The sequence below is a fragment of the Camelina sativa genome, chromosome 11, assembly GCF_030686135.1.
Source record: "Camelina sativa cultivar CO46 ecotype springtype chromosome 11, ASM3068613v1".
NCBI classification, from domain to species: domain Eukaryota; kingdom Viridiplantae; phylum Streptophyta; class Magnoliopsida; order Brassicales; family Brassicaceae; genus Camelina; species Camelina sativa.
In genome coordinates this window covers 6,788,703-6,811,415 of record NC_141890.1, presented here as the reverse complement: position 1 = coordinate 6,811,415, position 22,713 = coordinate 6,788,703, and the positions used below count along the sequence as shown (strand labels likewise).

At 35.9% G+C, this 22,713-nt stretch overlaps 5 protein-coding genes and 1 pseudogene across 9 annotated transcripts; all 6 read right to left on the bottom strand.

The window, feature by feature from the left end:
* Nucleotides 1-591: 591 nt before the first annotated feature.
* Nucleotides 592-2,678, bottom strand: LOC104722197 (uncharacterized). Of its 2 annotated transcripts, none has more exons than XM_087474490.1 (7): nt 2,415-2,678; nt 2,253-2,298; nt 1,837-1,913; nt 1,635-1,673; nt 1,399-1,506; nt 873-1,320; nt 592-760 (listed from the first exon to the last, which is right to left on the bottom strand). In XM_087474490.1, the coding sequence occupies exons 1-6, from the start codon at nt 2,457-2,459 to the stop codon at nt 892-894; spliced, it is 744 nt and encodes a 247-aa protein (XP_087330616.1). In that variant the 5' UTR covers nt 2,460-2,678; the 3' UTR covers nt 592-760; nt 873-891. The 2 variants fall into 2 exon arrangements, with proteins under 2 accessions (XP_087330616.1, XP_087330617.1); XM_087474491.1 differs by having other exon boundaries at nt 877-1,320; nt 2,415-2,611.
* Nucleotides 2,679-4,069: 1,391 nt separating this feature from the next.
* Nucleotides 4,070-5,849, bottom strand: LOC104722196 (uncharacterized). 2 transcript variants are annotated; one of them, XM_010440330.2, is made up of 7 exons: nt 5,607-5,849; nt 5,458-5,493; nt 5,120-5,320; nt 4,987-5,039; nt 4,714-4,911; nt 4,462-4,602; nt 4,070-4,372 (listed from the first exon to the last, which is right to left on the bottom strand). In XM_010440330.2, exons 1-7 carry the CDS (start codon nt 5,661-5,663, stop codon nt 4,231-4,233), a joined length of 828 nt encoding a protein of 275 aa, XP_010438632.2. In that variant the 5' UTR covers nt 5,664-5,849; the 3' UTR covers nt 4,070-4,230. The 2 variants fall into 2 exon arrangements, with proteins under 2 accessions (XP_010438632.2, XP_010438631.2); XM_010440329.2 differs by having other exon boundaries at nt 4,070-4,375; nt 5,607-5,721.
* Nucleotides 5,850-6,422: 573 nt separating this feature from the next.
* LOC147933699 (universal stress protein PHOS34 pseudogene) lies at nt 6,423-7,737 on the bottom strand (annotated as a pseudogene).
* Nucleotides 7,738-10,304: 2,567 nt separating this feature from the next.
* On the bottom strand, nt 10,305-12,860 carry LOC104722194 (universal stress protein PHOS34). Its single transcript, XM_010440328.3, has 3 exons — nt 11,838-12,860; nt 10,601-10,650; nt 10,305-10,502 (listed from the first exon to the last, which is right to left on the bottom strand). Exons 1-2 carry the CDS (start codon nt 12,607-12,609, stop codon nt 10,643-10,645), a joined length of 780 nt encoding a protein of 259 aa, XP_010438630.2. The 5' UTR covers nt 12,610-12,860; the 3' UTR covers nt 10,305-10,502; nt 10,601-10,642.
* A 947-nt stretch (nt 12,861-13,807) lies between these two features.
* LOC104722193 (protein SPOROCYTELESS-like) lies at nt 13,808-15,503 on the bottom strand. Its single transcript, XM_010440327.3, has 3 exons — nt 14,757-15,503; nt 14,423-14,659; nt 13,808-14,327 (listed from the first exon to the last, which is right to left on the bottom strand). Exons 1-3 carry the CDS (start codon nt 15,327-15,329, stop codon nt 14,118-14,120), a joined length of 1,020 nt encoding a protein of 339 aa, XP_010438629.1. The 5' UTR covers nt 15,330-15,503; the 3' UTR covers nt 13,808-14,117.
* A 3,829-nt stretch (nt 15,504-19,332) lies between these two features.
* Nucleotides 19,333-22,655, bottom strand: LOC104722192 (tRNA (guanine(37)-N(1))-methyltransferase 2). Of its 3 annotated transcripts, none has more exons than XR_015572066.1 (9): nt 21,578-22,649; nt 21,390-21,488; nt 21,182-21,301; nt 20,930-21,096; nt 20,539-20,654; nt 20,139-20,281; nt 19,949-20,060; nt 19,752-19,864; nt 19,333-19,656 (listed from the first exon to the last, which is right to left on the bottom strand). XR_015572066.1 is itself a non-coding variant. In XM_010440325.3 (9 exons), exons 1-9 carry the CDS (start codon nt 22,460-22,462, stop codon nt 19,504-19,506), a joined length of 1,863 nt encoding a protein of 620 aa, XP_010438627.1. In that variant the 5' UTR covers nt 22,463-22,655; the 3' UTR covers nt 19,333-19,503. The 3 variants fall into 3 exon arrangements, 1 of the variants encoding a protein (XP_010438627.1); XR_015572065.1 differs by having other exon boundaries at nt 20,553-20,654; XM_010440325.3 differs by having other exon boundaries at nt 20,584-20,654; nt 21,578-22,655.
* Nucleotides 22,656-22,713: the final 58 nt, after the last annotated feature.

Sequence of the window (22,713 nt, the reverse complement as noted above, 5' to 3'; positions counted from 1 at the left end):
ACAAATACGACTCCATCACGCAAACTAATATCTAACACTAATCTCGAAAGATATCTAAGATAATCCCAATGCATAAGATAAATTAGCCTCTAACCTCGGGTGAAGATAGATTCGGCGTTGAAACACTTACAGCATGTGGGAAGTGACCAAAGACGGAAGCAATAAGCCGCAATGTGCAAAAGGGTCACGTGAACCAAACGCCAATGAGAGGAAGAAGATGGATTCGGTTGAGAGAGAGAGAGATAGAGACGATTTATCTGCTTCGTGTGAGCAAATTAGGAAAGCCGTGAAGCGAGAGAGCCGTAGAGGGAGGGAAATAAAAACTGAGTTCTTCTTTTTTATTTATGTTTCGTGCAAAGGCCAAAAAAATTATCAGTGCCATCTAACAAAATTTCTAACTAGGCATTCATCTGAATGCTGAATTGCCATCAAACGGAATCACACCTTAGCGCTCTTAGACATTTCCTTCAATCTTTCAGGGAAAAAAAAAAAATGATTTGATAAATAAACAAAGATTTTCAGCAAACCCGTCATCCTCTCTCAATTTTCATATGCATATTTTTCACCATAATCTGATTTAAGCATAACAAGAATCATAATACTAGCTTTGAATAAAATATATATAAATTAAGCGATACAAATTAAGTAAGTTCGATGTAGCTGGTCAATAAACAAAACTCAAAGCAACCATAAAAACAACTGATATAAGCTGTGTTTCATCGCTAGGGGCTGGAAAAACGAGGAAGTCGGTGAATCTCACCTGCAATATGCAATGTGAATTTACTTTGTTAACAGTAAAGAGAGCCAAGAATTGATGACCAAGTTTCTTTGTTATCAAAAACAAGAGCAAATTCATGTATTTTGGGATATACCTGCCTGCTGAAAGGACAACTATAACCATGAAATGATATCCTCCCGGTGGCCGGTTAAACAAGGGCGTATAAACGTTATACATCGTCCACATCCTGTAAAGCCAGGGTAGGCAGAGAATTCTTCGGTCTCTCTAGCCATCTTCACCTCAAGTTTCCTTCCTCCCATGCGCCTTCCATTCAGTTCTAACGCCTTGTCTTCACCACCTCTCAGATTAATGAAAGCAAATCCTAAGGGAACACGGGTTTTACACTCTATGGGAACAAAAACCCTTGTGACGACTCCAAAAGAACTGAAAATGGTAGTCAATGCCTCCTTGATATCATCTCTAGGTTGCAACTGTTGAAATCCCTTAACGAAAATGGTTTTAAAATTGTTTCCCTTGAATTCTTTACAATCAAAACCACAAGTGACTATCTCTTCCTCCTTTTTCATTGGGGTTTCTTTCGCCTATGTATATATATAAATATAGTCAAAACAAATACGAGAGGTACAAACAAACCAGTTACTAAAAAGAAAAACATATACCTTCAATGAAACCTGATCAAGTAGATCGGCTTTTGTCAAAAGAATCTCCTGTAGGTTTTTCACGGTTTCAGACAGCTCTTTGATAGATTTCGTCATTTTCTCGAAATCCTGCCGTTGCAATAAAAGTAAAATGAATAAGAAAGCAGGTGACAACAAACCAAACTCACTACATGGGCGAACCAACCAAAGTGAGTCATCTTAAATGGCACACTAATGTCTAAGAATAACCTACTTACCCTTTTCGAGACAATTATCTCATCATCTTCATCATTATCCTGCAAAAACCAAAACAATGGTTATTGTCAAAAAATGAGACATCATAACCAAAGTCGTAAATAGAGAACATGTGATATAATAGGATGCTAATAATTTACAAGCTAAACAAGTAATTAGAGAAATAGGCTAGGCATGCAACAACAAGGTTCCACAAAATCTAACCTCAAATTTCTCCTTGTGTATCTTTTGCTTCTTCAGATCTGTTTTACTCTCAGAACAAGGTGCCAAAACGCTCTTACCTAATAGAAAGACAGATCAAAAAGAGGTTCAAACCAACACAACACAACACAAAAAAAAAAAAAAAAAAAAAAAAAATCATTCAAAAATAAATATGTTGCAATTCGATTTAAAACTATATATCTCTTGAAAACAAATCAATATTAAAACCTCAGATTTTAAAAAGGTAACCATTCGGCGGCAGGGAACCAACAAGATTCGGATATGATAATCTCTTGCGAAAAAGGTTAATATAAACTAGATCTATATATTTTTTAGGTGTAAACAAGCAAGAAAAATTGATGAATTTTTTATCTGAATATGCCAAAGTTGTATGGATTGGGGGTTGCAAGAATTCTTACCATTCTTCAGAGATCTAGAAGAAGAAACATGAGCAGTCTCCTCAACCTGTGTAAATTTCAAACAAAACAAAACAAAGGCAAAGTCATCAATCAATAGAGGAAACAACAAAAAAAAAAACAATAATAAGATGAGAAAAGAACAACAAGAAGGGGAAGATTTACAGTGGAGGAAGATTTCGAATCTTTTCGCTTCTTGGTCTTCCCCATTGCCGGCCGTAGAGAGCGAATAAACCCTACGACTTTTTTTTTTACTATTTATATTCCTTTCTTTCTTTCTTCTTCTTCTTCTTCTTCTTCTTCATCTTCTTATTCTGGTTTGGGTTCGGTTATTGGCCCAAGGCTTTTGAATTCTTAGGCTTATTTAAGTGGGCTAGGTTGTACATACTTAGAAAGAGAGAGAGCGAGACTGAGAGAGAGCTAGCGAGACTGAGAGAGAGGGGAAAATATCTAAAATCAATCCCAACTATTTGCAAAACGTTTTTTTATACCTGAACTTCAACACTCTGTAAATAACAATCTGAACTGTATTAAAATTCAAATTTGCTACCTAAACTATATAAGATATTGTTAATTTCAACATATGTTCGAACAGTATTAAATCAGAATTTAATGATGTTGAATCAAACGGTCCATGACATCAACGTAGCACTGGAACTTACCAAAACTAAGTCGTTTTGGTCATTTTTGAGTATTTTGTAGCAAAAAATAACCAAAAATGAAGTCTCACAACACACCCGAAAACGGACTCCAATACCCTATTTTTTGTCAAATGCTTTGTTTTTTGCCATAACACACCTAAAAATGACTAAAACAACTTAGTTTTGGTTATTCCCAGTGCCATGTGGATGTCACAGATCATCTGACTCAACATCGTTAAACTCTAATTTAATACTGTTCGAACATAGGTTGAAATTGACAATATTTTCTATAGTTTAGATAGCAAATTTGAATTTTAATACATTTCAGGTTGTTATTTGCAAAGTGTTAAAATTTAGGTATAAAAAAGCGTTTAGCAAATAATTGATATTGATTTTAACCATTTTCCCGAGAGAAAGAGTATAATTTAATCATTTTTAAAAGAGTAATATCATATCAAAATTAGATTGAATATTTAAGATCATCATCCCAAAAGAGCTTAAACGTGAAAATCATACATGGAAAATTACTGAGGATAAATAATCCACACAAGACTTTTCATGATTGCAAAAATATCACTAATAACATACACCCAGATTTGATGAGATACTAAGGCGCATCACTCATCTGTAAAAGGATGAGGATCCATTGCTGCTATTCGCTTTGGATAATCAAAATCATACGCAGACAACCTTAGATGTCAAATATCCATCTACAAGTGTAAACTGGATTTCAAACTATAGATTCACGCGCGATCGAGGGGGTACACAAGAGGAATCATTAAATCAATCATCCACACATCCCATGTACATTTTTTTTTTTTCGCAAACTTAGGCTTTAACAATAATCTGCTACCTACATATTTATTTCGCATCACCCTACACACAGACAAGTTATCATTCATATAATACTTTGTCTAGATGTGTATAACGAACCAGTGTGAAAAAAATAACTAGATTGAGGAGCAAAGGTAAACTGATTTTGGGTTTTCTATCTCTCTAACGAATGACGTGAACAATATATTATCTCAATCAATAGTAGATTCAACGAAATTAAACTAGCTTTAAACTCTGTTAGTTTACGGGCCTTGCAAAGTGATAAGGAAATGTTTATATTTTTTTCTTCTAAATATGACGACACATCAAAATCAACTGACCAAAGATTGAAAATGTGGAAAACCCTGAAAGAAAAAGGTTCGACTATTTCAACTTAACCACCAGAAGAAAGCAAAAAACAAGATAAAGGGTATTTTAAATTATAGATCAAAAAGATCAATCAGGTGAACAACAACTCACCGACACTAATACTAGTACCATTAACATAATAATAAATTGAGAAAAATCTAATGGTCAGACCTTATTAAAGCCTTAAGTCCACTTGTTGGATCAATCTTCTCAACAGTAATCGTTCGTGTTCCCAAGGAAGTTGAATTCATCTCTATTGCCTTGCGTGCCCCTTCCACCTCCATAACTATGTAACCAAACCTACTGAAACAAAAAATGATAGAAAGAGTTAATAGATAGCAATTAAACTATGAAGAAATTCACAAATGGTTCAAAATTTCTACACATACCCTAATAAACGACCGGTTTCCTCATTTTTCGGCAAGATTACATTCTCAAGATTACATTCTTTGAATTTCTCCTCTATCTGTTTCTTAACAACTTCTTCAGGCTTACGGCGTTTGAATCCAGATATGCAAAGAACATGTAACCTGTTGCCACCACCATTTACAATTAAAATTTCAAAATCTAAAGTTAATTTACCACCATTTACAATTAAAAATTCAAAATCTAAAGTAAAAAATTAAGACAAGAAAAATCACCTGCCAGCTGTTCTACGTATGAACAAAGGCTCTTCGCCCATTATTTCTCCATTAAACTTTAAGCCTTCTTTTAACTTTTCAATAGAGGGGAACTTGATACGAGCATCATACCCAATCAACTCGCCTTCATCGTCAGTATTACGTCTTACACCAACCACAAGAACTTTGATCTGGCATTTATCTTTAAAGAACTTTATACTACAAACATAAATAAATGTCAAACTATCAGTAACTAAAAAAAATGAGAGTGTAAATGCATATAAAATCACTTACATATCTTTTTCTTTAGCATTGATGTCTCGTGTACTAACGGTTGCATCTGTAAGCTGAAAAAGAATAAAACAAAAATATTAAAAGAGAAGTTTATTACCACTACAAAGTATACCACAAAAATAAAGAATCTAACCGAAACAAATTCTCCATCTTCTTCTTCTTCTTCTTCTTCTTCTTCTTCTTCTTCTTCTTCTTCTTCTTCTTCCTTGCGAGTAAAAGACCGAGTTGGGTTTGATGCGAATTTCTTCAAATCTGATTTTGTTAAAAAATCAGTAGACTGCACTAAATCATTTAATTTTTGTGCAGACTCGTACATCTCTCCGAAATCATCATCCTAAAAGTATAAAAAAAAATTCAAGACAGATTAGATCTGAACAAGGATATTTAAACGTTTTCAAAATAGGAAATGTTTAACCAAAAAAAGCCATAAAGAAAACCGTTTAAAATTTTTCTATATAGAAGAAGACTTACATTTCCCGAACCCATTTCTTCATCTTCATCCTTTTCCTACAAAAATCAAACCAAAAAAAAAAAAAAAAAAAAACATGATTACTGTTAAAGAACAAAAAAAAAAAAGGTAAAATCTGAAAAGCAGTTTTTAATTTTATTAAACAACTAACCTTAACCTGAGATTTGGTCGCGTTAGAGTCTCCATCCTGAAAATCCCCAAAAACCATGATTTGGTCTCAGTTTTTTTTTTTTTTTTTTTTTTTTTTGTTGTTGTTGTTGTAAAACCCTAGACTTGCTATTTATATACCCTTTTTCCTATTTTGGTTTGGGCTGGGTTTTTAGGGCCCATGAATTTTGTATTCTTGTGTTTGTTTATTAGGTAGTTTATTCATTTGTTTTCTGTCTTATTAAGTGGATTTAGGTTTGTATCTTCCAAGAGTATATATACTTTATTTATTCCCCTAGACAAGTTTTCCTAGAGTCTTTGATTTCTACAAGTAAAAAAGTAAGGTAGATAGTGATTCACAATTCATATTACAGGTAACATTCCACCAACTGCACTAACTTAAAAGGAGTGAAACTGGGGAGCTCACTCAGGAGATTCATCATTTTTTTCTCTTCCTTTACAAGTCAAGAATTGTAATACTTTGCTTACTAATTACTCCAAGAAGAAATCTGCCTAATTTGCTAGATAATCATCAAAAAGGCTACCAAAATAGCATACAAAGAAATTTTCTTTGTGTGTGACACACTCAACAAAGCAGCTGAGGAAAAAATGAAATCTTGAGGAGAGAAACGAATCACATAATAAAAAAAAATTCAATTGTTACTTTTCAATACTAAAGCAGAAAGTTAGGTTTATTATATAAGCTGAAGCAGAACATCAACAAGAACAATCAATAGCAGAATAGAATTAACCATCACACTACTCTAATTTCAGGAAGCAAAGCCATGGAAAAAATCTTAAGTTTTCAAGTTCCCATCTACGGTAATCTCTCTAAAAACAATGAGCTAACATAATTCAGAACATTTGTGAGAGAGAAAGAAATGCATGGTACTGACCTTTGATGTGTTCATGATGAGTAGATCGTTTTAGCCTCATCATCTCCATCATCTCTACGTGATTTAACAGTCACAATAGCTTCCCTGGTACCTCCAAGATTCCCAGGAGGAGCAAGACCACCACTGGTATCTGACCACAACAACAGGACAAACACAATGGTGAACACAGTAATCACTAACAGAGCCAAGCTTGCCGTCACTTCCCCTCTTCTCAGCACCAAAACCTCTGCTTCCCATAACCACAGCGATAAGGCTAAGCCGTTCAGTCTCTAAACAAAGCCTCTCCCTCCTCATATCGTGATCAATCACCCAGTTTCCTTCAACGGCTTCGCTAGATCCGCTACTTTGGAGGATGTGAAAGCGTCGAAATCTTCCTGACTAGGCTTCGGCTGAGCTCCAGGAGGAGGAGGAGTCTGGAGAGGGAGAGGTCCTCAATCGGCGCCGAAGAGAGCGGAAGTTGGAGAGACATGGGGAATGACGACGGCATCACCGGGACGGATGTATTGCTCAACGGCCCAGCGAACAGCGAAGGCGCTTTCTTCAGACAGTAGAAGGAGCAGAGGAAGAGTGACGGGGAGATGAAGGATGGCGGATCTTGATGATCCCTTCTCGTCTTTTCCTCTGCTTTTGATTCAACAAATTATTCAAAGTAACTTTTTATTCACACGATATCCGAATATATTAAATAGAAGTTGAAAAGTGACTTTTGAGACATCCCAAGTGTCCCTTGTTTATGGTTAGTGAGAGAGCAATGTTGTGGGGGGGGGGGGGGGGGTGTGGACCGTTGAGTCTGTCGAATTATTTATTTTTATACTATAAGAATGTGTGGTTCTCAACTTCTCATTTTAGTGCAAAGAAATGCGATTACGCCAATAGTTACCTTTTTCCAGACAACTACTACATATTCATTATTTTCCTGCAAAAGTCAAACAAATAAACATGGTTATTTACAAATAAAAAAAATGGTTATTTTACTGCAGTAATAGGCAATTTTCATTTTTAGAAATACACTAGGCATGCAAGCAAAAGAACAAGGTCTAACCTGAGATTACGCCTTGTGTATCTTCTTCTTTTCAGGAACATCATGTCATCATCACCAATTTCCTTTAAAATCCTAAACAAAACAAATGCGAAGTCATCAATAGAGAGAAGCAAAAGCTCAATATTAGATAAGAACAACGACAAAAGGAAGAAGAAGATTACAGTGGAAGACCTCGATTTGGAGCGCTTCTTCCCCATTGGCGGCAGTAGACTTTCGTGGGGAAGGGGTAACAACCCTAGACTTTTTACATAGTCAAGTTGATAATACATTGATTATATTAATTTTTAAAAGTACTTTTTATATAATAAACATACATAATCTGATTTAAGCATAACAAGAATCATAATACTAGTTTTCATATATCACATAAAATAAAATATATATAAATTAGGAGATAAAAATTAAGTAAGTTCGATGTAGCTGGTCGATAAACAAAACTCAAAGCAACCATATATGAAACAACTCATATAAGCTGTGTTTCATCGCTAGGGGCTGGAAAAAGGAGGAAGTCGGTGAATCTCACCTGCAATATGAATTTACTTTGTTCACAGTAAAGAGAGCCAAGAATTGATGACCAAGTTTCTTTGTTATCAAAAACAAGAGCAAATTCATGTATTTGGGGATATACCTGCCTGAGGCAATGACCACTATAACCATGGATTGATATCCCGGTGGCCGGTTAAACGAGGGCGTATAAACGTTATACAGCGTCCACACCCTGTAAAGCCAGCATAGCCATAGTATTCTTTGGTCTCTCTAGCCATCTTCACCTCAAGTTTCATTCCTCCCATGCGCCTTCCATTCAGTTCTAACGCATTGTTTTCACCATCTGCCAGATCAATGAAAGCAAAGAGAAGTTTATTACCACTAGAAGTATACCACAAAAATAAAGAAACTAACCGAAAGAAATTCTCCATCTTCTTCTTCTTCTTCTTCTTTAGAGATCTCTTTATCCTTGCGAGTAAAAGACCGAGTTGGGGAAGATGGGGTTGATATCTCTGATGCGTATTTCTTTAAATATGATTTTGTTAAAAAATCAGTTGACTGCACTAAATCACTTAATTTTTGTGCAGACTGTAACATCTCTCCGAAATCATCATCCTAAAAGTAAAAAAAAAAAAAAAAAAGTCTAGACAGATTAGATCTGAACAAGGATATTTAAACGTTTTCAAAATAGGAAATGTTTAACCAAAAAAAGCCATAAAGAAATTTTTTTCTATACACAAGAAGACTTGATATCCACTATAACCATGAATGGTATCAAAACTGAAAATGGTAGTCAATGCCTCCTTGATATCATCTCTAGGTTGCAACTTTTGAAATCCCTTAACGAAAATGGTATCATAATTGTTTCCCTTGGATTCTTTACAATCAAAACCACAAGTAACTATCTCTTCCTCCTTTTTCTTTGGGGTTTCTTTCACCTATGTATATAGTCAAAACAAATACAAGAGCTAACTATAACAAACCAGATACTAAAAAGAGTCATAGCTAGCTAGTGAACACGTATATGATAAAAGAAAAACATATACCTTCAATGAATACTGATTTAGTAGATCGGCTTTTGTCAAAAGAATCTCCTGTAGATTTTTCACGGTTTCAGACAGCTCTTTGATAGATTTCGTCAATTTTTTTATATTCTGCCGTTGCATTAAAAGTAATGAATAAGAAACTGGTAAAAACAAATCAAACTCATTACTTAGCTTGGGCGAGAGTGAGCCATCTTACATGTTCCTAATGTCGAAAATAACAAAAAAAAAAAAATTACTTGTATGATACTTACATCTTTCGAGATAATTTTTTCATCTTCATTACTTTCCTGCAAAAATCAAACAAAAAAACAACATGGTTATGTCAAAGAATGAGAAATCACAACAAAAGTTGTAGATAGTGTGGTGATGCGATTTAATAGGATATAAGTGTTTTCTACGATTCCATGCACTATCTGTTTAAAAAGGTTAATTACGCTTTCCGTGAGAAACAAGTAACTAGAGAAATACACTAAGGCCCTGTTCGTTACGGTTTCGCTGCATAAACCTCATAAAATTAAGTGAGAAACAAGTAACTAGAGAAATACACTAAGCATACAAGCAAGAACAAGGTCTAACCTGAGATTTCTCCTTGTGTATCTTCTGTTTTTTCACAATTAGCATGTCATCATCACCAATTTCCTGAAAATCCTTAACAAAACAAAGGCGAAGTTAATTAATAGAGCGAAGCAAAAGCTCAATATTAGAAAAGAATAATGACAAAAGAGATTAGATTACAGTGGAAGATTTCGATTTGGAGCGCTTCTTCCCCATCGGCGGCTGTAGACTTTCGTGAGAAAGGGGTAACACAACCCTAGACTTTTCTTTTTTATGAACTTTTTTTTTTTTTATTGTATTCTGGTTTCGGCTGGGTTTTTACTTTTTACTGGGCCATGATTTTTGTTTAATTAAGTGGTCTTATGTTGTATCTCATTACAAGTATTTTATATATCGTGCATATATACGCAGGTATAAATGAAGCGTCATTACAAACTTCTTCGCAAATTAAGGTTTTATCAAGTGGTTTATTTTGTATATTCCGAAGAGTATCTTGCATAGTACTCAAAGAAAATTATTATGGTGACCTGGTGATAACTAACCCAATTTAGCTTTCCTCGGGGACAGATCAGTATGATTGGTCAGATTTGTTGTAAATGTTAAAAAGCAAATAAGTTTCGATTTTTCTGTTTGCTCATTGGATATCAAATTAGATTGAGGATAAAGATCATAATCTGTAAGAGTTCAACTGCGATACCAACTCTTTCATAGTTTAAATGTGAAAATCATACATGGATAAATTATAAGAAGAAGGACTCAGAATAAATAATCCAGAGGAGGTTCCAGAGACTTTTCATGATTGCAAAAGATGGCACAAACATACACACAAACGCACTCCTCTGCACAAATCAGCTTTGTTTCATCCATCCTCGTACCTACGAATTTCAAAAGAATCAGAAACAAAACGAAAGAATGATCGGTGGAGACAACTCATCAGATATTGGTTTCAAAGTAAAGGTTGTTTATATTACACCTGGCTGTGAAGAGGGTGAATCCGACGATATACTAAGGCGCATTACTCATCTGTAAAAAGGAAGAGGATCAAATGTTGTCATTCCCTTTGGATAATCAAATCATATGCAGACAACTATGACTATTCAATTCAAGTAGTTTAAGAGTTCAAACTAGATTCACAAGGGTACACAAGAGGAATCATTGAATCAATCAAGCAAAGACCATCTACATTTCTTTTTGCATAACCTAGGCTTTAACAATCTCATAGCTATTTTGCATAACCCTACACACCGATATCATATATGTCTTTCTTTTCTTTTTTTGACATCAGATATCATATCTAAATGTGTATAACCAGTGAAAAAGACTGTCTTCCCAAAGACTAACTAGATTAAGCAAAGAGAAGTGAATTTGATTTCTACATCACTCTACTTTATTTTTTCCCTGGACAAGTTTTCATGGAGTCTTTGATTTCAGCGACTAAAAGTAAGGTAGATACTGATTCACAATTCATATTACAGGTAACAGAGTTTACAACATTCCACCAACTGCATGACTTTCACTAATTTACAGGAGTGAAACTTTGGTAGCTCAGGAGATTCCTTTTTCCCCTTATCAAGTCAAGAATTGTAATATTTTTCCTTACTATTACTCAAAACTAGAGAAAAGATAGAAAACAGTCAAGAAAACACCCCAAAAAAAAAAAAAAAAACCTTCCTAGTCGGCCAAAAGCAATTATCTTCTTTGGTTTCAAGAATATTCGAATTGAAACACAACAACCAGTGTTAGCAAAATCGAGCAAAAGCAGTGTAGGAAAGTCATGAATTGAAATAAAAATGTTGGAAGATCATTTGCACCACTTGCAGAGGAAATCTACCTAACTTGCTAGATAAATATCAAAAAGGCTACCAAAATAGCATACACACTCAACAAAGCAGCAGATGAAGAGAAAATGGAATCTTGAGAATGAGAAACGAATCACAGAATATAAAATATCATTTGCTACTTTTTCGATACTAAAGCAGAAAGTTAGGTAATTTACAAAAGCTGAAAACATAGTTGAACACATCAACAATAAACAATCAATAGCTGAACCGAATTAAACATCACAATACTCTAATTTCATTAATTCAAGTTCCTATCTATCTATAACACTAAGCAAACATAATTCAGAACGATTCCATAAACTCAAAACCAGACAAATGCAAAGTCAACGGGACATTTGCGAGAGAGTAAGAAAATGAACGAGTCCTGACCTTTGATGTGTTCATGATGATCAGCAGCAGCATCAGAAGTCTTAGCGTCATCATCTTCATCATCATCATCCCTACGTGACTTAACAGTGACAATAGCTTCCCTAGTACCACCAACGTTCCCAGGAGGAGAAGGACCATCACGATCATCAGGGTATCTAACCACAACAACAGGACAAACACAATGGTGAACACAATAATCACTAACAGAGCCAAGCTTCCCATCACTTCCCTTCTTCTCAGCACCAAAACCTCTGCTTCCCATAATCACAGCACTAAGGTTAAGCCTCTCAGTCTCTAAACAAAGCCTCTCTCTCATATCGTGATCTTTCACTATATGGATCTTATGAGGGAACCCAGCTTCTTTCAACGGCTTCGCTAGATCCGCTACTTTCGAAGATGTGAAAGCGTCGAAATCTTCTTGGCTAGGTTTCGCCTGAGCTAAGGGATCGACGGCGGAAGGAGGAGGAGGAGGAGGAGAGGTTTGGAGAGGGAGAGGTCCCCAATCGGCGCCGAAGAGAACGGAGGTTGGAGAGACGTGGAGAATGACGACGGCGTCACCGGGACGGATGTAATGGTCAACGGCCCAGCGAACGGCGAAGGCGCTTTCTTCGGAGAGGTCAACGGCGACACCGATCTTACGGCGAGCACCGGCGGTTGGGGTGGGAGTAGCGGCGGAAGGAGTAGAGGAAGAGTGGTGGGGAGAGTGACGAGGAGATGAAGGGTGGTGGATCTTGATGTTTGGGAGATGAGGGTAATCGGAATCTGGATTCATGATCTCCTCTTCTTCTTTCTCTGCTTTGAATTTGATTCAAACAAATTATAGAAACTTTGATTAAGAAATGATGATGAAGAAGAAGAAGAGAGAGCCGTGTTTATCCGATTAATTTAATTTTGTGAGTGTTGTTTATTTTATTTTAATTTAATGTGCTAATTGTTGGATAATGTCTTTTTTTGTATATTGAATTTTCAAGGGGTTGCAAAATACGACAAGTTGAGAGAACGTGTTAAGCAGTAGTAAGCAGCAGTCACAAGGGACTTGTTTTTTTATCTTTATCAGTTTTTTTTCTTTTCTTTTCTGATGGGCTGTAATTTTATATTAATGGCCCAATATGTCATGATTTTTTATTTTTAAATATTTTTTAGTCTTTACATTTGACTCTATCAAAATATGTCAAACATATATAGATTGCTTGCTGTAATCAAACAATTCTCATATGCTTATTTTATGTAAATTCTTTGCAAATTTATTTAAACTGGCTTTAGCGAAGTGTTAAATAGGAGAAGTGTTTTTTTTTTTTTTTGGACAAACATAGAAGTGTAATATTGGTTATTTATGAAACCTATATTTGCAATAAATTAAGAAACCTAGCTATATCTGCAAAAAATTAAGAAACCTATATTTGCTTCCCTTTTTGTTGATGAGAAATATGTTTTAGTATAAAACATGCATGTTTATGTCTTCCGTTGTTGATCCAATAATATAGATACAAATTGCTTAAAATTATATCACACAGTTTCTAAATTAATTAGATTTTTTTCCTAGATTAATAGTTTTTTTTCTTCTATATTTATACTGTGTATGACTGACTGTAGGTATTAAATCTGAACCAAAACAAAACCTTATACTGTATATCAAACACATATATACTTCCTAAACTGAAATTTAGCTGTACACCCTATATTTTATCATTTTATGTGATGTCACTGGACAAAGCTATGCATACAACAATCAAGACTAGAGCATTTCTTTTTCTTGTTTGGCATTCATCAATCAAGAGTGCAATTTAATTGATAAATTTCTCTCACATCAAAATTAACAAGGTTAAATGAGAGATGACACCATTTCGTAAACCGAGGATTATAGGTGATAACATGAATCATGACAGGATCATTGCCTAACTAAAGAAACACAAAATGGATACAATCCCCAAGAGACCTGACACAGCTTTATAGAGAGAGAGAGAGAGACAGAGAGAGAAGTTTCATGACACAATTAAGGAAGAGAACAGAACATATGTCTGAGTGTTTAGGTTTAAAATCCCATAATAAACAACCAAAAGGGTAATCCAAAACCAAAAGCCTGAATCTTTCTTTCGACTCAGCTCTTAGATGCATACACCAAAAAAGGGTCTTTTGCTTTTCTGTTTCATACTTCTGTCTACTTAATTGGTTAAAAAAAAGCAAAACAAAAGACGACGATTTGTTTAAATTAATATAGAAAAGAGAGAGAGAGAAAGGAAGAGAGAGCTGAAAAATCTCTGAGACGATGTTTCAAAACATTTAAAGCTTCAAAGACAAATCAATGGTGGAGGATGATGTGCAATCACCTAGGACTGATGTAGTACCCATTGATGAAACTCTTTTACCATATTTTCCTGGAAAGCCATCATCGTATTTCCCCGGAATAAACTCGTACTCCTTCACACCTCCTCCCCATCCACTTCTAGGGTTTCCTTCCATGTAGCCGCTCCCATATTCCTCCATTGATACCTATTATAATAAACCCACCATTCAAATCAATACACCTAAATAAGTTTAACCATGTCTGAATATTATCTATGTGTATAAATGAACTAAGTAAGTACCGTATGATTTGTCGCCTCATTAAGATACGGATTAGTACTAGCAGCAGAAGGTGGAGCTGATCTAGCGATTCTGTGATGATGATCATACATGAAACCTTGGCTGCTGCTCCTCTGATAATCTGGTTGAAGAAGATGCTCGTAGCCGTTCATCGGAGGAGGATGAATCATTGTGTATTTCGAAAACCCACCACCGTTGGATCGAACTACATTGTTCTGGTCTTCATCCACGCGTTTCTTCTGAGATTTACATAATAAAAATCAAAACTTTATTTGTATCATATATACTACTGGTTGATATACAGTTTAAGATAAAAGAAGAAGACAAAAATCAAACCTTGAAGCAAGTGTCACAGCGAGGATCGGAGATAGCGTTATACATTTGAGGATTTGGGATTGAAGAGAGCTCATGATGATGAGGAGAGGTCTCAACAAAACCCCAATTAGGAGAACAAACCGGGCCCATCATAATCTGACCCGACCCGACTCCACCACAATAGATCCTGTTGTTTCTGCATCCACCGAGTGAGCTTGGGAAGCCTTGTAGGACGAGCACCGGGTCCACTGGCACGGGTAACAAACGGGCAGCGTTGTTAGGGTTCATCGGTGTTGCTACTGGCGAGTCCCCGACGAGAGTGGCGGCGATCTGCTTGTTCTCTGCTGCTTCGGTTTTGAGACGCTCCCGCTCGAGCTTCGCTACACCCATTCCTCTCAAGGTCGGTTTTTTCTGGTTTTGCTGGCCTTTCTTTGATCCCGGTCTCCGGCCACGGCTCTTCTGGGTCTGTGGCTCTGTCGTCCGGATCTCGCCGGAGCTGTTGACGACACCAAGGTTGGTGCTAATTCTCAGAAGCTCGTTTGGGTTTCCGACGGAGTTTTGATCTGTTGGCATGAAGAAGAGAGAAGTCGCCATGATGATCAGTGATGAGCTTCCTGTTCTCAAAACTCTTTTTAAGGAGAGAGAGAGAGGAGAGAGATGAAGAGGTAAAGGCGAAAGCTTTAAGTCTGTGTGTTTTGTCTCTGCTCTCTTTTTGTGTGTGTGTGGATGTGTATATCTCTTTATTGTTCATATGCTCTCAGGCAAAGTACTTACCTGTGTTTTTTTATTTTCTGTTATTTCCAGGTACTATATGAGGATAACGTATCTTTTTTACTTTTCACTTTTTACCCCCCCCCCCCCCCCCCCCTATACTTGATAACATTAAAATATCTTTCCAAAAAATATAAATTAGTACTATATTCTTTACTTTTTTTAGTCTTAGCTAAATACGATAATTCCATAAGTGCTTAATTGCATGTATTTCTTTACTTTTTTTTTGTAAAACATTGTATTTCTTAACTTATGCGTATACATATATTATATATAGATGTTCAGTTTGTCAATATATATATGGTGAATCTTATCATGTAATATCATTATCTTTTGTTGTATTATGTCAATAAACGTTAAATAACTGCATAATTCGATGCTAATATAGTCATGAAAAGCAAGAATTGAAATAAGTAAAGGAGAGTTTGTAACTGAAAAATATGTTGTAGCATGAGTGTATGATTGATTGATTGATGTTGTCCATGCATTGGATTTGTGGAATAAATTTAACGATATGATGATAACTAGTAATCTTGACTAACTGGTTCCGCCCATCAAATGGTGCCTCTCTCCTTTCTATATAAATCTTCACTTACTCCTTAATTAATTTAGCCTAACTCTCACTAGAGCATCACTCGAGTGTATATACAAATTCAACCATTTCGCAACAAATATGATCTATTTTTATTTTATTTTAAGAATTCAAATGCTTAATAACATAAATAGATTTAAAAGTAATCCTTTACTGTCTTTACATCTTTTGGACGAAGAATGCAAGAACAAAACTAAAAAGTTTATAGCCTTTTTGTCTATTTAATTTTGTATTTTGTTCTTAGGTGAAAAAAATGTTGTGATAATCTTTTACCGTTGAGACAGCAATATCGGAGCTTGTCGCTAGGCTTCAGTCGTGACGTGCGACGCACTCTCCAATAGCAACAGCGCGTCCTTTACACGTAGAGAATATAGTACCCGCAGATCGAAGACAGATGTTGGGACATTAGACCATTCGCCGATTATAGCGAGCAAGGTCTGAAACAACGTGATTTTACTCAGCTCATATCAACTAAAATAAGCAAGTCCAGTTACAGTCGCAGTTATATTTTATTCTTTTTTTCTTCTTCTTTCAAAAACTAATTTTTATATATTTTTTTATGAGTAAGCATTACAAGTAACAAAGTCACTATATGGTGATATACTGATATAGGATATCCGATATCGGATAGGTTAATTTAGATATATAATAAAAATTTACTAAATTGAAGAAAAGGATATTTATATATGATCGAGACTGATTTTTGTTTAAGTCAAGAAAATTATAGGTATTTCAAAAAATTAGTCTGGAATTTATTGCCACACGGATGAGGAGGATACATGAAAGCAAAAAGAATGGTATGAGAGGACGTGAATTACGAGAAGGGTTGAGCTACGGAGTAGAGTAGAAATGATGGCTGCATCATATAAGGAAACATTTTAAAGCTGCCTCCATGTTAACTTTAGCTCCAGCCCAACACCTACTATTAGAAAATTTTGTTTTAATTACCTTGACATTAGTGAAGCGCTCCATGTTAATTTCCAGTATAAATCGTAAGTGAAGCGCTCCTCACTCTGAATCATTAAACAGTACATTGTGTATTTGTGTTTGTTTCGATACTTCTCCTCGTTTTCTTTGTGTAATTAAGTAACCTAAGTAACCAGATATGACGTTGTGCATCCCAAATGGCTGTTTACATGTTCAACTCGTACGTTATAAAATTTAAAGAACAAATCAGTAATTTAATACTAATAAAAATGACAATTTCCAACAAACAAAATTATAAACGTTTGCAAAAGAAAAAGCCAACGTTTTTTTACTATAATTTCTATAAAGCCAGGTTACTCCTATATCTTAGTTATCGGCAGTATTAAATCTATATACTCGAGGTACTTCTTTAACCACGTTTTCTGTATAAAGTTAATAACATCCACACCCTTCGGAAAAGAAAAATATATCGTTGAGAATGTACCAATATTTTTTTTTAAGCAGGCAGGAATATAACAAATCCACTTCTCATATTCAGAATATTCACGAGTGACATGCAAACACGCTGTGGTTAGCGTGGTTTTTGTTACAAAAGTGAATTAATATCAGAAATAAAATCCGAATTATTCACTTTAAACCAAAAAAAATCCAAACGGCATGACCAACCCAACTTACCTAGTTACCTACATTAATTGTTGCTATAAGACTAGAATGACACACGAGATAAATTATCCAATTACTTACGCTCAAAATTTATCGAAGGGTGAGACTAACTTTTGGGAAAACCAGCAAATATGTTATATTTCGTGATTATTATCTATCGACTGAACCTTGAAGTATAATTTCAAAGTGAATTCAAAAGAGTATCATGTTTGATTTGTTCAAAAACAAAACTATATGCAATTTAATCCGGAAAATACAAATAGATATAGATAAAATTTTGATATAGATACCGCGTAGATTGTGTATTGTGGGCTAGGACAAGGAACTGGTAGGGCAAAGGACGAAAGATGGGACCCCACATGTGCTTTCATGTTAAGTTACGGATTGTGGTCCTAATGCCACGTGTAAGCACGGGGACCACTTTTAGGGTCTTTGGGCGGCTACTACTAGGGTTTTTTTCCTTTTGTTTTTGGGCACTGGCACGTGCGAAGGATAGTAAGCAGCCGAAGCGTGTGAAGGTTTGATTTATATTGCTGGGTATAGGCAGGCATAGAAAGATTCTTGGGATCCGTGAAGCATATTGTGTCTTTTCTAGAATTATTGGATTTTGAGGATCCTCCTCTCCTCTTCTTCTTTTTTTACTTCTCCTCCTCCTATTAAGATAGAAGACCCATTCTTTTATGAATATGAAAGGAAAGGAAATGATATTATTATATAGTATATGTTTTGATGACTACTGTTTCAATTTAATTTCATAGGAAGTACTGTACATGTTACTTCATATAGAGGGATCCTAATATACAATGTATCACTCTATTTTGTTTTATCTTTGAGATCTCTATTTGTATTTTCTACACACGTAAATAGGGACATTGTGGAGTAAAGACACAAGAGAGACTATAGAGAGGACAAAAGGAGGCAGAGTAGGTGAATAAATGAGTGAGTTTTTTGGGAAGTGTAAAGTATTATACTGTAGTAAGAAAAATAAAAAGAAACTAAAAAGAAAAGAGAGTAACTGTTAGTTTTGGCTTTATACATCATCTTCCTTATCTATCTATTTTCATACAAACTTGCAAACCCTTCCTTAAACCTCCTTTTGGACCACCTCTCTCCCTCTCTCTTTCATCTTCTTTCTTCTTTTCTACGAATTTAATTTTTCCCAGATTTCTATTATCATTACTTTAGATCTCAATCTCCCAACTGAGATTCTCTCCCTCCCCTCACTCAGTACAGTTGTAGACCCTATTCAACTAAACTACACCTTTGCCCCTTGTATCTAGTAGATTCTCTTCAATCTTTATCTCACCAAACCACTAAACAAGATATATATATATATATGACAACAATAATGTGCTCTGTTTGTTTAGATTAGATAGATAAACATTCTTGAGTTTAGTTGGTATATCAGTACAACAATTAAACATTCTTGATTATAAAGTAATGGGACACTACAAAACATAAAGGACCAAGGAAGGGTTCATATTATGTTAAATGTTTAAAGTACAAACATTTGGAATGGAGGGACAGGATCAGAAACAATGTTGAAATCTGGACCGTCGAATAGGCAGAGACAAATCTGAGCACCAGATATTCTGTGTCCAAGAGTAGAAAGCTTTTAAATAGAGTTTGTGTGACTTTGTGTTGTGTGAGAAGAGTTTCTTTTATTAAATAATTGTAACAAAAGCAATTGTCACTTTCATATGTTAGTTGTCTTGTTCTTCAACAAAGACACTGCAAGTATTACTGGCTGCTGCAGTACAATAAAAAAAAAAAAAATCGTATTTGCAAATTTGCCCCCTATATTCTGCATTCTTTTTAATCTACATAACTAATGTTTTTTTTTCTTGAGAAGGCTACACTCTTGGGAAGTATGAATGAAGCACATAGCATCCATTTCCCAGGAGCCACAAGGCGTACCTTTCGCATCTTCACGTCCACTGCCACTTCAGACAGAGCAATCCGTATCCGCTGCAAGTCAAAAACCACATTGTGCAAATTAAACTTCAACATTAACCAAATCGTTAATTAGTTGATCAAATTTTATCAGATGGGAGAGTTAAGACCTCGTGGAAGTCAAATTCTGGATCAGAAGCCTTGGAGAATCCATAAACATGGATGGTTGGGAATGATAAGCCTTCATCTCTCTGCCTATCGTTGTATACTCCACGAAATGCATCTGCTTGAGTAAAGGATGAATGACGGTTAAGAGGGGATTCTGAGCCAGAAACAGAGGAAGCATTTAATAAGAATATGATGGAACCTAGAGACTCAGCCGCATCTTTAGGTAAATTCATGACTACTTGGGTGACTTTTTGACCCTTATCGCTTGAAAACATAGCCCTTATGAATCTTCTTCCATCCATGTTAAAGATCTAAACAGAGATGAAAGACTCAGAATTGTGTACAGATGGTTTAAAGTATGAAATAAAGTGTTTGGAATTTGAACTTACCTCGATTCTCTTCTCAAGCTTATTAACAACACTATTTTGCTCCATGAACTCTACTGCATGAGGGTTCAGGTCATTGGCATATACACGTTTTACAATCCTTGCTGCAGCAAGTGCAATTGGACCCACTCCAGCAAAAACGTCACCTGTCAGTAACACAGAGTAATTTGAAATCAACACAACAATACATTGACAAAATCTATACCAAAGTCAGACAGAAGAATTTCAAATTAGCAATAACAAGAAGACAATTGATGCACTTATCTATCAACCCGCTACATATGCTTCTAAACAGCAGAAAGGAGCAAAATTTAACACCAATTGGAGAGACAATTCACTTTTTAATGGAATATCAGTGGTGCTAATTTATAAACGGGGAGTTCTGTAGAGGGCATATCAATACTTTTCATAATGTACCCTTGAAGTTAGTTCTAAGAAGCAAACATACAGACAACGTCATTGTGGTCGAACCCGAGCAGCAGCCTCTGTCTTTCTGTCCCAAGTTTCGAATTCCAATATCTAGCACACGAGAAAATAACACCAAAAGTGTTAACTTATAAACAGATACATGGATAAGAGATTCGGTAAGAAAAGTGATATCTGTCATCAGCAAAAACATATAACATGCATCTCCTCTGACTGAAAACTCAAACTGCTATCAGACATCTTACGCAAAACTACTTTCATCACCAAATTGAGGACAGCAAGGCTAATTCCTAATGGAAAATGGCATTTACGCAAAACTCAAGCATGCATTCTAAGATTGGCATTTCTATGAGAAAGAAGGTACATACACTCTAGCTAAATCCACATGAAAGCGCAGTCCATTCTCAACAACCAGAGTCACCAGGGAATGGTTGCCGGCTAAAACCTCTAGCTGCATAGTTCTGAAGTCGTTGTGAATAGGATCAATCTTATTCACAACGGTTTGTATCTTTGGCTGATTCTTGTCCAGAACCACCTGATAAGTAACAAAACAACTCAGTTTCTGAAGCTGGGGAATTTTGGTTTCAGACTTGGAGAAATAATGTCCACTATCACATTACCTTAGCTATGAGCCTCTTGTAAGCTATATGCTCATCTCTTAGATTCAGATGCGCAATATGCCCCACCATCTCAAATGCTGAAGGCACAATCACACCCTTAGGTAGAACAGCCTCCAATATCTGCAACAACAAGACACTTTGAAGCAAAACAACTCGATTTGATATTCGAGAGAAACTAAAAGCCAGCTTGAATGTCTCAATCATTTACCTCAATCATTGACCAATAGTCATAGAACAAAGTCAGTCTGCATTTCACTAGCTCGAAACTTAAGCTTGCATCAGTCATTTTAGCTTCTGAAAACAGAACCTACCAAACAGAAACCATAAAAATCTCCACCAACAACAACAACTACTGAATCAAACCATATGAGAGGATTTAAAGAAAGTTTATATAACCTTGATAGCCTCAGGCAAGTCTTGAACTTGCTGACCGGAATACTTCTCATCCAAAAGCAACAATCTTGTTGAACCTCTCCATCTTCCTCTACTACCATAGCCTTCTCCGAGTAACCCTTCAAAATCATCAGCTCCTCCTCGATCTTCCACCACTTCCACCATTGCCATTTCGTTGCGTTTACTTCCTCTTTCTTTTTCCTTTACCTTCTCCTCCATTGCTTTGTCAGTCTTCCTCTTCCGCTTCGGCCGAGAAATTTTGGCCAAGTTTCTGAATTTGAGATACCCAGTTGAATTAAACGTCTTGGCAAGTTTATCTCTGTGCAACACTGAACTCAGTCTCTCCCCATCCCCTTCTGCTTTCCCACTTATTCTCCGATTAACCGAATCCACAACACTATCTTCTTCTTCTTCTTCTTCTTCACTCTCACGGCCCAAGAGCTTCACCACGTCGTCGTCAATTTCATCTCCAGGAACCCTAGCAATGTTACGAATCCTAGGCCAATTAAGAAGATGACCACGGAGACGATTCTCAAGCGCGAAACAGTCCTTCGCCGGAACCCGAATCGCCGAAATCTCAAACACTCTGGTGAAATCATCTTCGTTCAAAAGAACACCTTTCTCGATCGATTCATCGAAATCTCCAATTTTGCCTCGATGGGTATCTCTGTCTCGACCGATTGAAGCCAATCTAAGGTCGTCTAGCAAAAGCTTCTTCCCTTTCAGAAGAGACGGGCCATAGGGAACGTTCGTGGAAGAGAAGACGCAGAGGATAAGGGTTTTAGATTTGGGATAGGGTTTATGGATGAAACGAGCTGAGTAGGAAGAGAAGAAGACTGGAGGGAAAGGAAGTGAATTTGCTCGGAAAAGAGATAGCTTTGACACCATTTTCTGATTCACAGAGCTTCCTGGTGGATTTGGGTTTATGTATTGGGACAGTGAAGGTCATTTCCCGCGTTAGTACATCAAAGGTTTTAGGAAGACGAAGAAGAAGAGAGTCATCGGCAAGAACAAGAAGATATCACACTGCTCCTTTCAATTATCCTAAAATTGTAAACGTTGTCGTTTCGGTACCCAAAACGATGTCGTTAATGGGGAATTCAATTGAAGTACACTCAAAAACAAAGTTACCAAAATAA